This window comes from Stegodyphus dumicola, chromosome 9, assembly GCF_044657685.1.
Source record: "Stegodyphus dumicola isolate Sdum_Otavi_A_Nest chromosome 9, ASM4465768v1".
NCBI classification, from domain to species: Eukaryota; Metazoa; Arthropoda; class Arachnida; order Araneae; family Eresidae; genus Stegodyphus; species Stegodyphus dumicola.
In genome coordinates, this window is record NC_140776.1 from 173,097,041 (window position 1) to 173,113,436 (window position 16,396).

The 16,396-nt window shown below is 36.7% G+C and overlaps 1 protein-coding gene across 2 annotated transcripts in view; it reads right to left on the reverse strand.

Annotated features, from left to right (window-relative positions):
- Window positions 1-16,396, reverse strand: part of LOC118185968 (cytochrome P450 4C1-like) — a 72,367-nt gene that overhangs the window by 36,308 nt on the left and 19,663 nt on the right. For both annotated transcript variants that reach the window (XM_035355942.2, XM_035355941.2), the window contains 3 exons: window positions 9,744-9,934; window positions 3,990-4,065; window positions 2,161-2,287 (listed from right to left, as the gene is read on the reverse strand). In XM_035355942.2, coding sequence (XP_035211833.1) covers window positions 2,161-2,287; window positions 3,990-4,065; window positions 9,744-9,934 — 394 coding nt within the window. The remainder of the gene's footprint in view (window positions 1-2,160; window positions 2,288-3,989; window positions 4,066-9,743; window positions 9,935-16,396) is intronic.

Genomic DNA, 16,396 nt, shown 5'->3' on the forward strand with positions numbered 1-16,396 from the left:
GCTATCAAAAATAATGTATTACGTATCGGTTGTCAGGAGGATGCTTTAATAAAACCAAGTATTTTTATGGCCTTAGTTATTTAGCTAGGAGAGACCCAGTTGGATGACAGCAGAGTAGGAAGAATTAGGGGTCATGGTTGTCATGTAGTCATGCATTCAAATGAATGACCATTATTGCAGTTTGCAGAATAAGTGCCCATTCAAACAACGATACTATACCACAAAAAAAGGTACAACAAAGAAACATGTACACTATAAAATTGCATAAGTAACAAAAAAAAAATCAACTTCTGGAAATAAACGAGATATATACGTACATGGCAGAGCAAATATGCCAAATGACAAAACTTTGTTCCCAAAGGAAGAACGGTGCATAAAGGCGAATGATAATGTCTTTTCAGAATTAATATCATTGCAAAATTAGGAATTTGTGGCAAATGGGCAGTATTACTAGTAACTGCTTTTTGGAAGAATTTACCGTTAGTTCTTTAAGTAAGTTCAGCCGTTATTTCTCAAATTTCCTGATTGCTCGAATAGTTGACAACATCGTTCGTATGGTAATTGATAGATAAATCTGACCCAAATATAATATCTTCATTTTGATGAAAATGTTTGTTAAAAGGAATCAAAATCTAATTAGACTGATTTAAATAATTAAATAATAAAACTGATTATTTAATTCCGTGAAAAATGAATGGTTTAGAAATATTGCCTTCTTCCATGACGTAGAGCAGGGCTTCTTAAACTTTTTTCAGTCACGACCCTTTTTATCACTGAGATTTTTTTCGCAACTCCTGGACTCCCTAATATTTACGAAAATTTTGTGGGGTCCCATAAGCATTGTGCAAATCCAACACACGCGTGAGTGAAACCGTCAATATTTTCACTTGTACTGTAATATACCATTGCAGTTTTAGGCCATTAACTTATAAAACTTTTCATAAAGTGCCATAATAGTTTAAGTTGTTGCAATAAATAAGATTTGAATCACATAATTTAGTAAGTTTTTTATTACTGTTATTTTATTTTCTCATTTAGAACGTACTGTATAATTAAGTAAGTTTTTAACTTCTATTATTTTCCTTTCTCATTTTGAATGTATTGTGTGTTTTAGGTTCTCATGTTCTTAAGTTCTTATTTCAAGTATCAAGTGCGTTTATTCGCGACTGAATTACGGAGAAAATATAATATTGTTATATATTCACCATTAGTACATGGTGAATGTCGACATTGACCGGTGTAAGTCAGAAATAAGAGTATTTGGAAAATATTTCGGACATACACCAAGAGACTATGTGAAAATCGACATTCTCCAGATTTCGGTGTTTCACCGTAACAGTAGTGCTTTGTAAATCATTGCGTTTGATACTAAACTCTTTCTTGAACGTTGAAATATTCAAGTTTGTTTCTCTTGGTACCTCAGACATAAAGATATACCATTTTGTTCGTGATAGCTTTCGGTTAATGAAATACTATTTCATAAACTTTTCTAATTTAAATTACTCCTGCTTTGAAGGAAATAAATCTCTGTTACCCTTGAAAGTTGGAAAAAAAACTGAATATTCATATTTATTAGTTTTTATTTAATTAGTGCATTTATCTTATTCTGTCTGAAGGGACTTTCCTTATAAATTTGTTTGCTCATTAGTGCTAAGAACTAGATTGTCATTCACTATATTTTAAGACTTGTGACTATGATTTGGTTCTTAAAAGAAGGAATTACTTCGAAATTTTACATTGTTTACAATGACTTGCACACGACGCTAGTGATTGCACAGACGAACTATGAAGAAATAATGCTTCTGTGTTAGTTGTAAATAAATAGCTGCTATTCTTTAAGTTCCAATCAATGTATTTTTACTAATAGATCCTGGGTTAAGACGAAAATCCACTGATGGCATTTTGTATTTAATCATTAGTAAATTACAAGGCTGCGGCTCCCAGCCTCTCAATAAAAGGTTTTTTTTTTTTTTTTTTTTTTTTTTTTTTTTTTTAATATATATATATATATATTTATAAACTAAAACTAAATTCTTAAAATGTAAATAAATGACTGACCAAATTCTCTCGGAATCATTCCTCCCGAATGACAACACCTGTAATAAGGGAACGAATTTAAGAGTGAGGAATCAAAATCAGAAGGAATATCAGAGTTCTTACCTTAGTAACGAAATTTCGTACTTTATTCTCAGCACTTTGATATTTTCGCCCTGCGGAAGTGCAGTAGAAGATGGTATCAAACCAAAGCCAAGGTTGAACCATTCTACGTATCATGTGCTCTGTTAATCTGAAAAATGCGGATTTAATACATATAATATGATATTTTTCCTTTTTATTTCCTCAAATCTGAGGTAATATTTGATCATTAAAGTAATGGCTATTTGAATCAAGACAGAATCCTAAATAGCCCATCTGTTAACAAGTAGATATTCGCTAAAGGACTTGTGATATTAAAAATAAGTCACGAACAATACTCAATCAATAGAAAGACATTAATCCATTTATAATAATTCTGTGAACGAGTAGTCTTATAGTTTTGAGTTGTGTATTTTCTCTTTAGTTGTCAAACCAAGATGTTTTCAAACAAAAGTTTGTTGCTAAGTTTCATTTGTATTTTAATTAATTATAATTTTAGACCACATTATTAGTTAGTCGACCACAGAAGGTGAAGGAACATTTTAGACTGACTAAGTTATAGACTGATGGAACTATATACGGGCATAAATTTCCTACCTACATAATAGCATATTATATATCATTTAGAAAATTATATTTCTTTCAGGTTTATACTTATGCTGTGCAATTATATGTAAGGATGTTTTTGTGCTATGTGGGTAGTATTCAACGATTTTACTGCTAGGCTTTGCAAACTCTTTTAATATTAACTGTTCATGTGAATTTGATAGCAAGAGTTTCAATAACAAATGTTAAAAATCTGATGCGGACACCACATGACTTCCTTGTATGGAATATTAAATTATACGCCCTTTTTTGCTGCATTCCATTTAAACTTATTTCCACGAATTTCATTAGAGGTAGATTTCACATTCAATTAATTCAGTTCTCCCTTCACGGCAAGGCAAAAATATATAAAACCTCAAAATAACTTCATTAAAAATTGGAAGATATAGAAAAACATAAAACACCAAATACAGCTAAAATAATTTTAAAATCATTTACAGCTTTTCCACGCAAAAGTAAGCAATTCATGCTCAAAACTAAAAGTTTCCTTTTGGTCCAAATCGGCAAAAATAAACTGAAGGTACAGATACTGACTTAATTCCCCATTCTGCTAAGTTTCAATTGTAAACAAATATGGCTGCTATGGTTAAAAAAATTAGGCTTAGCCGCACTTAAAGAACTTTTAAATTGTTGATAATTTTACAACTACTGCATGCAGATTACCTGAAGTCATAAAAACCTTAAATGCAAGATAAGAATAATATAATTCAATCATTTTTAAAGCAAAATATGTACAATTTATCAACATATAAGAATAAAAAGAAACTGAGCTCACTGAGCCGAGTAACAGAGTGGGTATATAGATATTTATTTACATACTTTTTGCGCTGCTGGGTGCAACCGAAAAGCGAGGTGACAACTGCATGTTACAGCAGTCCTATATGTAAAATTTCAACGGTCTGATGCTGCTCGTTTTTCAGTTACGCGAAATTCTACTTACGTACGTACAGATGACACGGAAAAAAAAATCTCTTCTGAATCCATTTTAAATGAGTTTTATAATTCGCTTCGGGAAAAAGAGTCCTCTATTCTGTCCTTACGTACAGATCTGACGCAAAAACATCGTTAAATTGCATTCGATAGCAGTCAAAATGGATATTGTCGTTGAAATATGAAACCTGAAGTTTTTCGTGATTACAATACTTCCTTTAGAAAAGAAAAAAAAAAAAAAAGGGGGGGGGGGAAAGAAAAAAAAAAGTAAATAATTTATTTAATAAATCAAATAAGAAGTAGGTCCAGGTACTCACTCTTTCGCTATTTGTGGCATTTCTTGAATTTCGCGAGATCCTTCTTGACACTTTATTTGAATTCCCAGTGCAGAGTCTGAAACATCAAGCAATATTGAAATGAAAAAGTTTGCATATTATTTACTATATTAAAGTTAATTTTGAGTATAAGTTTACAAACATTATTAAACTTTCATATATATTCGGCAGCACTCTCCCGATTGTCTCAAACGAAAATATGCTTAAATGGGACATTCAGCCTCCATTGTTTGTGAAGATTGCTTTTTAATTCGTTGCTCGTGTGAAAAGTTATATTGATTTGAAAATGGGTGAAATATTTGAAGAAATACGCTATGTGATGCTTTTCTACTATAATATAAAGTAAAAACGCTGGATAAACATGCCGAAAAATTTGCGAAGTGTATAGTGAAAATGCTGTGAGTGAACGAAGGACCCAGGAATGGTTTGCTCGATTCCGTTCCGGAAATTTCGATCTCAAAGATGCACCTCGCTCTGGTCGGCCAGCCACTGAAAAAATCGATGAAATTTTGCAACTGGTGGAGCAAGACCGGCACGCAAGCTGTCAGTAAATAGTGGAGGCACTAATCATCAACCACATGACACTTGGAATCATTTGAAAAAGAGCAGGCTACAAAAAGAAGCTGAGATTGGAAAGGAATTGTCCATTATGAGTAACTGCAATCTGGTGAAACCATCAGTTCTCCCCTTTCTGTGCATAACTCGACTGTTTGAACGAAGCAATCCACAATAAGCGACCAGAATTGGCCAACAGAAAGGGAGTTGTGTTCCATCATGACAATGCGGGGCCACACACATCTTTGATAACTCAGAAGAAATTGATGGAACTTGGTTGGGAAATTTTGATGCATCCACCTTATAGCCCGGATCTTGCACCGTCTGTCTATTATTTGTTTCGTTCTCTGCAAAACTCTCTTGATGGTAAAAAATTGGTAGACCGAAGCGCCGCTGAAAACTTGGCCAAAATCACTTGGCCAAATGTTTCGACGATAAAGCATAGAAGTTCTACACCAATAGAATTATAAAGCTACCCGAAAAATGGCAAAAGGTCATAGATAATAATGGTCAGTGCGTACTTGATGAAAACTGATTTTCAATAAAGAAACTTTTTGCTCAGAAATGTCCCAAAAACCGAGGAAACTTTATATGGTCCAATAATGTTAGGTATTCGGGAAAGCTTAAATTTATTTCAGAGAAGTAGAAATAGTTGTGATTCTGACGACAAATTTTGGATGTTTTTTATCGTCACAATATTTATTACTTGATGAATAAACAGTAATTTTTTATCCATAATTCTCTCGAACATTAGGCTCAAGAAATCTCCAGTATATTTTTATAGGATTCTGGACAAGACGTGGACAAGCCAGGAAGGTTCTCATAAATAAATAAATATGTATTTATTCCGAAATATATGCACGTGACAGATTGATGAAAATGAATTGAGAAACGACAAGCTGCAAATTGTAATACTATACTCTGCAAAGAAATTAAGAGAATTTTCATATTTGACCTACTATCTCCAGAACTGCTGGACAGATTTAAAAAAATTTGGTGTGAACATGGGTAGAACAAACTAAATAAACATTCAACAGTTATAATAGATACACATGTTCAACACTCATGGGAGTCTGAAGGTCTGAAACAGCAGTTGCAGAAGACACAAAAGAAATGGGGTAATAGGGGGTATGGTTTCCTCTTACAGCCATACAGGCAGCGTGATGTCGTACTGGAAATAAGGCAGTTTATCAGTGCCTGTGGCAATTGGTCCCACTCATTCAGCAACGCTGTTTTCAGTTCCTGGATGGTTCTCGGAGGGAGGTTGTGAGTTGCAATTGCCCTCCCCAGAGCGTTCCAGACATGCTTTATAGGGTTGCGGTCTGAACACCTGGCTGGCCAATCCATCCGGCAAATATCCTCACTCTCGAGAAATTCGTCGAAAAAAAAAAGAGCTCTATGTGGCCTCGAGTTATCGTCTTGTAAAATGAACTCGAGTCCCACTGCACGCCGGAAAAGGCAAACATAGGGTTCCAAAACCTCATCTATATACCTCACAGCAGTCACAGAGCCTCTGTCAAAGACGTGGAGAGGTGTGCGGCCATCCAACATGATGCATGCCCCGATCATTACACCGCCACCAACATAATTGTGGATTTCTCGGACATTGGAGGGTAGGTAGCAGGTCCCTGGCTCTCTCCATATGAAAGTACAGCGAAAATCGATGTTTAGGCTAAAACGGGGGTCGTCGAGGATCAGAATGGTCGCCCATTATTGCTCCGTACTCCAATCACTATGCTGCATGCACCATGCTAATGGGATTCTTCTCTTCGTAGACGTGAGCGGGACGCAGACAGCCGGTCTTCTGGCAAACAACCCCCTCTCATTCAGTGTTTTGGAAACAGTCACCCTTGTTACACTGGTTCCTAAGGCTGCATATAGGTCCCGAGAGAGCTGAGAAGCTGTAGCTCCTCTGTTACGCCTCGCTAAAATGGACAAATAGCGATCTTCTCTGGCCGTCGTGGCTCTTAGACGACCTTGCCTAGCCTTTTACTCGATGGATCCAGTATCCTGGAACTGTTTCCATAGGTTACACACGACGCTGGGCGTTAAATTAAACTCTCTGCATATCTGGACTTGCGATTGGTCTGCCTCTAACCGCCCCACAATTTGCCATCTCATTCCATCATCTAAACGTTGGTGGTTACTCATTTTTACTGTTCCGATGTGAATTTAACCGATTTCTGCAAGATAACACCAAGAAATTCGCCGAGGTGTGCTAGCGAACGCAATTTGTCTTACCTTACACGCACTTATAAAGCCTGTTTTTCTATTGGTTCTTGCCTACACACGCGTACGCTTACGTATTTGGCGTACAAGATTTGTATTTTATCTACAAGCAGTGATTTTTCCTTCAGTTCAATTCTTTCCATGCAATTCGATAAAATACGCAAATTCTCTTAATTTATTTCACCAGTGTAAATAGTCCAGTCATTTGCTGGGTATGAAGGTAAGATTGTTTCATTTAATCATTATAAGTTCTAACGAGTTTAAATCAATTTCCTTAATTAATAATTACTCTAAGTTCTTATGCATATAACTTTAATTCCTTTAACATTCATTTGAAGAGCTAACCCTAGGATATACCTGATATGCAACCGACTGTTGCCTGGAAACATTCGAAGGTCCTGTAACGGAGAATAGGAATAGAAGTTGGGAATTCCTATCTGATAAATAAAGCAAGATCGGGGAAAATTTTAAATGACAGTGTTTCAAGAATGGTCCTATATTTAGTATGAAAAGCTTGCGTTTATCACATAATACGTAGACTCTGTAAAAAAAGAAAAGAAGGATAGTTCTATATCTCCCATTCTACTGGGCCGATTGATGAAATTAAACTTGCATTCTTTAAATCTTGAAACACGACTTGGGATATATATTAGAATTATATATATATAGAGAGAGAGAGAGAGAGCATTGCTCTAACATAGGTATTTTGACAGAAAACAAGACTTTTTCTCAAATCGCATACCGATTTTTTCCATATGTCGATTCTACAACTCAAATTATACCTTAATATTAAATTTCGTAAAATTTAGTGAAAAACATACAGAAATTCAAAAATTTACATAAGCGTACTTTTTTTAGTTTGCGCCAAGAGTAATTTACTTGGCGAACTTCTTAATTTATACTAATCTATTTTCCGTTCCCTTTCATTGGGCACGAACGGAAAAATAAGGTGCATCGTTCATTCATTCTTTCAAGTAATTTTAACAAAATGTGTAGGGTTGCCAAAAAGTGGCTCTTAAAAGCAGGGTTGAAACGTTTGGAGCGATATTGTTCATTTGGCGATATTTGGCAACAAAATTGGCGATATGCCATAGACGGAGCAAGAAAATTCTAGAACGCATTTTTTCTCGAGAATATTCTTGAAGGTAGGTTAAAACTATATATACCTTGCCTGTACACGAAGAAAGTAGTGTCTGTGTTCAGAGATTAGCTTGAGAGCGATCGACCGAGTCGGAAGCTGTACTTTAGTGCTTTGCCGTGAAGCTACCTTTACCGTGATAGCCTGAAGGCTCTGTTTACTGTTTGTTTCAGCGTATATTAAAATAATAAAAAAATCATTTAATTTTGTTTTTCCTGAAATATAAAATCATGTGGGTGTGTTTTGATTTTAATCAGGCTGTACGATTTTCAATATTGTTTGTTTATTTCTGAACGATTTATCAAAAAGCACTCCGACCAATTTCGCATGCTGCAATTTCTGAAGATGGTATCACAAAACATGAACTGGAAATATATATTCCAGTTATTCGGAAAAATCGCTTATCTGGAATCGGCAAGGTTCCGTTGTGGTCAGTTAAAAGTGATTCTATTGCGTTATGGCTAATTCTTGTCCAACTCGATTCAATGTTCCCATTCCCAGGAAGTAGTTTTTGGAGTTGCATTTCTTGGAGGCACAACTAAGTAAATGTTCCGCAATGGCTTCATGGTTTTTGCACTTTGTACAAGGTGAGAATGTTTTAGTACCACGGGAAAAATGTGAGGTTCCTTAAATGTTCGGAAGTACACCGAGCCAGAGCCGTTTGTTCCTTCCCGTCACCCTTGAAATCAATAGCACTACCAGGAACTGCACTGCGATACCATCAATGTTCAATTCCCAGGATTCAATGTTCCCATTCCCGGGAAGTAGTTTTTAGAAATTCATTTCTTGGAGGCACAACTAAGTAAATGTTCCACAGTGGCTTCATGGTTTTGCACTTTGTACAAGGTGAGAATGTTTCAGTACCACGGGAAAATCTGAGGTTCCTTAAATGTTCGGAAGTACACGGAGCCAGAGCCGTTTGCTCCTTCCCGTCACCCTTGAAATCAATAGCACTACCAGGACCTGTACTGCGATACCATCAATGTTCAATTCCCAGGATTCAATGTTTCCATTCCCAGGAAATAGTTTTTAGAAATTCATTTCTTGGAGGCACAACTAAGTAAATGTTCCGCAGTGGCTTCATGGTTTTGCACTTTGTACAAGGTGAGAATGTTTCAGTACCACGAGAAAATCTGAGGTTCCTTAAATGTTCGGAAGTACACCGAGCCAGAGCCGTTTGCTCCCTCCAGTCCCCCTTGAAATCAATAGCACTACCAGGACCTGCACTGCGATACCATCAATGTGTCGGTAGTTGCTGGCAAGAAATGTTAGTTACAAACTTTCTTCTCGAGTGCAGCTCAAGGTAGGTCAAAAGTTCAGCACAAACCTGAGGCATGAAAATACCCTCCTTTGCTAGTCTGTCACTCATGTCATTCAGTTATATCAACTACTCAATATGTACATTGTCGAAGAAACCAGTTAAATAAGAGCTTCGCAAAGAAGCGTGCACATCGCATACAGCCACAAGTCGCTTGTGACATTTTGCTGCTGACTGCCGTTCTTCCTAAAGAAATCATGAAGTCCATTTTTGACCGAGGGCATCACTCTCCACTGCACCACATATACCCTTGCCCACATTCTTCTGCTCTGGCCTTCACATTATGACTCACTAATACTTTCGTACTGGAACTAGGTGAGTCTTTTAAGTTAGAATATTAAATTCATACCACCGGAGTCAGGAACAAACATTGCCATGACACTCAACTATTTATTACATTGGAACAGCAGCTTGAATCGCAATCATTATCGAAAGTACTAAAAGTTTTCTTATTCACAGAAATGAAAATTTGGTCATTATGTACAGAAATACTTACGAAACATGATATCTAATGAACATGGAACTATCATGTGTTGAGCATCAATCCAGGATTCATCTGCTTTTTCCTTCAGTTTATCCACAAGCACCAGTGAATGTTCGTTAAATATAGGAACATAGGTCTCCATATTCCTCATCTGAACGGATGGCTGAATCAGTTTCCTCCTTATTCGCCACTTTTTACCGTTGCTGAAAAAATGCGAACAATATAAGCCATGGAGATATATGAAAAGTATCATTAGGCATTTCAGTCTATCGTTTCATATGTATCTCGTCGAACTGTTCAAGAATTAAATTGCTAAGCCTGATAGCCAGTTTTATGTGAACTGTGTTCTTTTAAAACAGTTTTTCTGTTCGCTTTCCAGAGATTCTTTTTATTACAGTATAACGTTGCGCGCCTCTAATTAGCACGCAACCTAGAGGTGACTGTGAAAGTTTGTATAAACCACAGAGTCTTATAAAGGGTTTAAGTCCCTTTTTATTCAACGTACTAAATTACAATTGCGTCCTCTTGACGCTTACAACTGTGCCAACTAGGCAGTCAAATAAAAATAAAAACCTGAAAAGAAAATAAAGACAAGATTCTAACTACGAGGCTCTCTAAAATAACTAACTCACCGCGTTTTACAAATACCGCAGCTAATTCAGCAGACTTGAAGCTCACTGGAACAATTGCAACTACTTCCCGCCAAGCACATAGGCCGCAACGCGGGGTTCTTTAATTCTCGATTTCTACCTCCGCGCTCGCGAAGTAAGAATAACTCTCTCACCGAACTCGTTTCCTTCTATTTAAACCATACTACTTCCGCTGATAACTTGAATGCTTGCGCGTTCTACTCAAATTTACATATTCTGGCATTGGCAGTTCCAGGGGAAAGTAAGGATTGACAGGAAAGATAGTTTAAACTTAAAATAAATGTTAGTTAAAATAAATATAAACCCTACATTTGCCGCTGCCAGAATTTGGAAAACTTGGAAGCAGGTCCTACAAACGACCTGTTGTAAGTTTATCTAATTCTGAACTAACTGGCGAAAGCCTCGTTTACACAAAAAAAAATCTTATGTAACAATTAAAATTCTGTTAGTCGTTACAAAGCTTTCTTCTTACAGCAACTTTTCCTGGACTTCATCAATCAATCTTGGTCTTTCCTTCCAGCATCTGGAAGGAATAAGTATCAGTATCTTTCTACATACATTATAATTTACACTTTCTTGACACAATAAATTTTTGTTTTTAACGTTTCGTTTTTCTTAGTTATTGCTTACTTCACATTCATTCAATTTTTCAAGCATTAATTTAACTTTACCCTGGCTCTCCACCATGTGTGGTGTCAAACGGGAATATTCGTGTTTTAGTCTTACAACACTTCCCCTGATTTGTTAGAATTCAACAACCAAATAGACACACCTTACTCGACATTCTACAACTCAATGAGCTACTTTAATATTCTTAAAAATTCAAATGTAGGTGGAGAACCCTACAAAACACATTCATTCTAACTTCCCCCTCATTCATCTTTAAACATGCAGGCTTTCGCTCTAAAGCATGACTTTACAGTTTAATACTTAAATTTTGACTTCATTGCTTTTAAGCATTCACTTTTAGCATCTACAATTTTATGCTTCTAGACTAAATTCTACTTTTACATAACATGCAAGTATTTACATACATTTACAAAAGTTTAATACATATGCTTTTTACAATTTACCATAAAATGAATAAGAGAAAATAAATTTTTACTTTACTCATTCTTCGCCAAACTGGCGGCACTGAAACTAAAATTCTTATTAGTACAAGAATACGAAGTTATTTTTATCTCCGGCCAAATTTTGGCTTTAACATAACAGAATTAGTCTTTCGACCAACAGAAAATGCTTGTTTTTAGCTTTTACACTTAAAGAAAATAATACTTTTGCCTTAGCTAAATAAAGTAAAACAAAACTAAGTCTCAACCGAGACATATTGACTTTCGTCAAAACATAGAACTTCGTACTTATGCATAACATTTCGGAACAAAAGAGAAAAATATTTATAGAAGGTTTTAACTTATCTTTGAGTTTTCGATGCTTGAAATTCCGTCATCCGTTTTTGGCAAAATTGATCCCAAGTTAGAGGTTTCATGGATGTCAATCTTCTCCTTATTGATCTCCGAGTGTCGTCCCCGTTGCTTTTTCTTTTGCGTCCTCTGCATGCTGGCCTCTTGACGGAGTAATCGTCTGGTTGTTGTCCTTTGCGTTTCTGCCTGGGACGGCTGGTCTTGACGTCCTCCGGTCTGGAGTCCTTCTTGAATTTCTTCTGTTCGTCGTATTTTTGTGCCTCCTGTTGGCGTTTCAGTTTCCGGAACGGCGGCCTTGCTGGCACCTGACTCTGTGGCCGTGTGCGCGTTCTCCTTGATGTGTAATTTCTCCTGCCATCTTTTGTAGGTGGTGTTTTCGTCTTTACCACGGTTTCTTTACCCGGTTCATCTGTATTTTTGTTTTTCTTAAACGCCGGATTTTGAAACTCATTTTTTCTTTTTGATACCGACGTCCGGGTTGTAGAAGTGCTAGGTCTCTCTTCAGTTCTCCGTTTCTTGGGTGGTGGAATAGTTGTTGCAGTCTCTGGCCCTTCTATTTCGTTTAGACTTGAGTCCTGCAAGAAACTTTTAAGGATTTCAAAATCATTTGGATTATAGTATTTTTTCACCTGGTCGGGACTTGCTTTACAGATTTCCCCTCTCTCGTTTTTAAGATATAAGACTACTCCTTTGATTTCCTGAATTACATAGGGGCCTTCAAACTTTGGAGCTAGCTTTGCCATAAAATTGTCTGGGGCACTTGATAAAGAAAATTTCCGTTTCAATACTTTATCCCCAACTTTAAAATCTGCTTCACGGCGTTTTTTATCATAATAAATTTTCTGCCTATTTCTTGCCGTATCCGAGGTTTTAAGCGCCTGATCAATTAGCTTTTGCACGTCCTTTTGTCTAAATTCCTGCTCTCTTTGTTGCACAAAGAATAATTTATCGAAAGGCGTAATTAACTTTCTGCCTAAAAATAATTCTGCTGGAGTTTTTCCCGTAGTATCATGATGTGCCGTTCTTAAAGCATAAGCTAATTCATTTATGTAGCCATCCCAGCGCTTGTGATGTGTGCTAACGTAACTGCGAATTATTTTTACAATGTTTTTATTAACTCTTTCTGCTATGTTAGCCTGTGGTCTATACGGAACCATTTTGATATGGAGTATATCAAGTCCCTTGCATATGTTTTCAAATATTTGACTAATGAATTGTTTTCCGTTATCGCTAATGACTTTTATCGGTGCACCGTATTTTAAAATGTATCTGTGTAAGAATGCATCTGCGACTGTTTTGGCTGACGCGCGTTTAAGTGGAACAATTTCTATCCATTTTGAAAAATGATCTACTATTACTAAAAGAAAACGATTTTTATTTAACTCGCTCTGGGGGAAGGGACCAAGGAGATCTATGCCTAAAATTTCATTCGGAAATGTAGCGCGAATGCTATTTAAGTACCCGGCCGGGCTGTAATTAATATCATTTATTAACTGACATTGATTGCAGGACCTGACATACGCCGTTACTATTTTGTATAATTGCGGGAAATATACCGCCTCGCGTACCCTTTTTAAAGTCTTTCTGACCCCGAGGTGGCCCGCTGTTTTTTTTTTTTTTTTTCGTGCAACTCCTTCAAAATGCTTAATCGAAGCGAGGCTGGGATGACTGGCTTATACTCAAGATTTTCGTTCGTTGTTTTCGTATAGAATAATAAATTATCTATTATTTCATAGTTTTTTGCTCTATTTCTTATCGCATCGATATCTGTATGCTCAAAGCCTTCGGGGTCTTTCAAATAAGCATAGATATTTCCAAATTCAGGATCAGCTTTCAGTTCAGTAATAACCGTATCTCTAAAATCTAAAATTTTTTAAGTCAACACAGCGCATTTAAGTTCATTACCTTCATCGTCCAGTTTTATACGAGAAAGTGCGTCAGCTACATTGTTTTCCTTACCCGGTTTATATTTTATTGTGATATTATATTCTTGGAGTTTTAAAGCCCAACTTATTAACCTGGGCGTTAGGTTTTTTCCCGAGTAAAGTCTACCAACAGCCGCATGATCCGAAAAGACTGTTACTGGCGATTTGCCGAAATAAACTCGAAATTTGTGTACAGCCATTAATACGGCTAATATTTCTCTTTCTGTAGCTGTATAATTCCTTTGTGTTTGATTCAATGTTTTACTAAAAAATGCCAGCAGATGGTTATTTTGCATAAGAACCGCGCCCACAGCATAGTCTGATGCATCTGCCGCAATTTCCAGGTTTTCGTCCCCCTCAGGGAATTTTAAAACAGGGGCATTAATAAGCGCTTCTTTTAATCTTTCAAAAGCTGTGTTAGCTTCAGCTGTCCACGTAAATTTACTCTTTTTTCTTTTGATTACTAAGAGTGGTTCAACAATATTAGCGAAATCTTTTATAAAAGATCGATAGTAAGAACATAGTCCAAGGAAAGACGAAAGTTTCTTGGCGGTGTTGGGCGGTGGGAAATTCTTAATAGCTTTTATTTTTGAATCTTGCGTTTCTATACCCTTTTTGCGAAATTTTATAACCGAGATATTTAAGTTCTTTAGTTGCGAACTTGCATTTTGAGGCGTTAATTGTAAGACCGGCCTCTTTTAATAATTTAAAAACTTGTTCGAGGTCATTAATGTGTTGTTCCAACGTACTACTCGTTATAATTATATCATCTAGATAAATTAAAGTTGATTTTCCTAGGACAGGCTTTACAACAATGTCCATAGCTCTCTGGAATGTTGATGGGGCCTAACACAACCCAAAAGGCATGCGTAAAAATGCATAAGTGCCCGATTTTGTTATAAACGCGGTTTTATGTATATCTTCGGGTCTCATAGCTATTTGATAGTAGCCAGACGTTAAGTCCAAAGTAGACATATATCTTGTCGATTTGATCTGTCTAATGATCTCGTCTATAACCGGCAAAGGGTAAACTGGGAATTTAGTTATGCTATTTAGTTTTCTATAATCGATAGCAAACCTCCAAGCCCTTTTATCCGAAGGAGGAAACTCGTTCTTTTTCCTACATGATACGACTGGACTCGCGTATTCACTATTTATGGGCGTTATTATTTTATTCTTTAACATCTCCTGAATATGTTCTTCGATGATTACGTCTTTTTGTTTGTCATAGCGGTAAGGTTTAGTCCTACAAGGTTTTTCGGCATTTAGTTGAATCTTGTGAGTCACGATCTGACAGTTTCCCGGTTTTTCTGAAAACAAATGAGAAAAATTACTCACCACTTGCTGTATTGCTTTACTTTCCTGGTCATTCAAATGGCTAAGGTCCAATTCAGGTGTCTCCACAGGTTCCACCACCCTCTGGTCCATCTCCAGCACCACGGAACTATCTTGAAAATTTAATTTGGCCCTCGCGGCCCTTAAAAAGTCCATACCTAAAATAAGAGAGTGTTCGAGGTGTTTCACCACAAAAATTAATACTTTGAGATTTTCCTCTTTTACCTGTATGTTTAATGATACTTTCCCGATGCAGTGATATGTTTTTCCTTGCGCCGCTATAATTTCCGTATTTCTGGTTTTAAAGAGTCGTATCCTATAAAAATTCTTTTTGAAGAACTTTTCACTCATGAAATTTCCTTCTGCTCCTGTATCGATGAGGGCTTCTACTGGTACATCGCCAACCAGGACTTGTATAATTGGTAGCTGTGAGTTTTTTACGATGACTGTATTCAGATGTCTATTTGAGGGTTTTTCTAAAACTTCCGGGGTCTGGACCCTCCCTTTCACAGGCCCCTCTAGTCGTTTAAAGCTTTCCTTTCAATCTGTGTCTTCTGGGTACGCTGATGCTTATTTTCAAATTTTCTTTTTGGGCCTTGCCCTTTAAGTTTCGATGCGTTAGCTTGATAGTTCTTTCCCCCATATGAGCGATTTCCATTTCTTGTTTCCTCCTTCCTTCTGGTACTTTGAGAATATGTTTCCCCTCTCGCTCTTTCCGCGATTCTGCGATTTTGAAACTTCACCGCCAATTCGAAAAGTTCCTGCAATGTGGTTGGGTTTCTAATTTCAAAGTAGTCTTGGACAGCGGGTAACAATCTTGGTAATATTATTTCAATTATCTCCGCATCGGGTTTTTTCCCATACAACATATCCGTTAGCTTGATTTTTCGTAAAATAAAGTCCGTCAATTGTGCTGTATCCCGTTGATAGAAACTATATAGCTCGGCTTCCAGCCGTGCGCGATCTTTCACTATGGGGAAGGCCTTTACTAACGATTTTTTGAAATTTTCAAATGTATACGTCGGGCTTCCAAATTCACCTAGAAAAAATTTGCCTATATTTTTCCACCATAGCGCGGCCTGTCCTCTTAGTGCTGATGTGGCAATAGCAACTTTTTGTCTTTCAGGCACAGGATAGAGCTGAAAGTGGTTTTCTATACCTTCTAAAAATACGGACACCGAATTTTTTCCGTCGAAATAGACGTTTGGCTTGATTGATGCTCTCAAAGTCTGGACCAGGTATCCAAATCCTTCTAACTGAGTTGTCATTTCTTGGTGTTGTCCAGCGGCTTCCATCCAATTTTCGGCCATTTCAGTTCGATAAGTGTTCGGGCG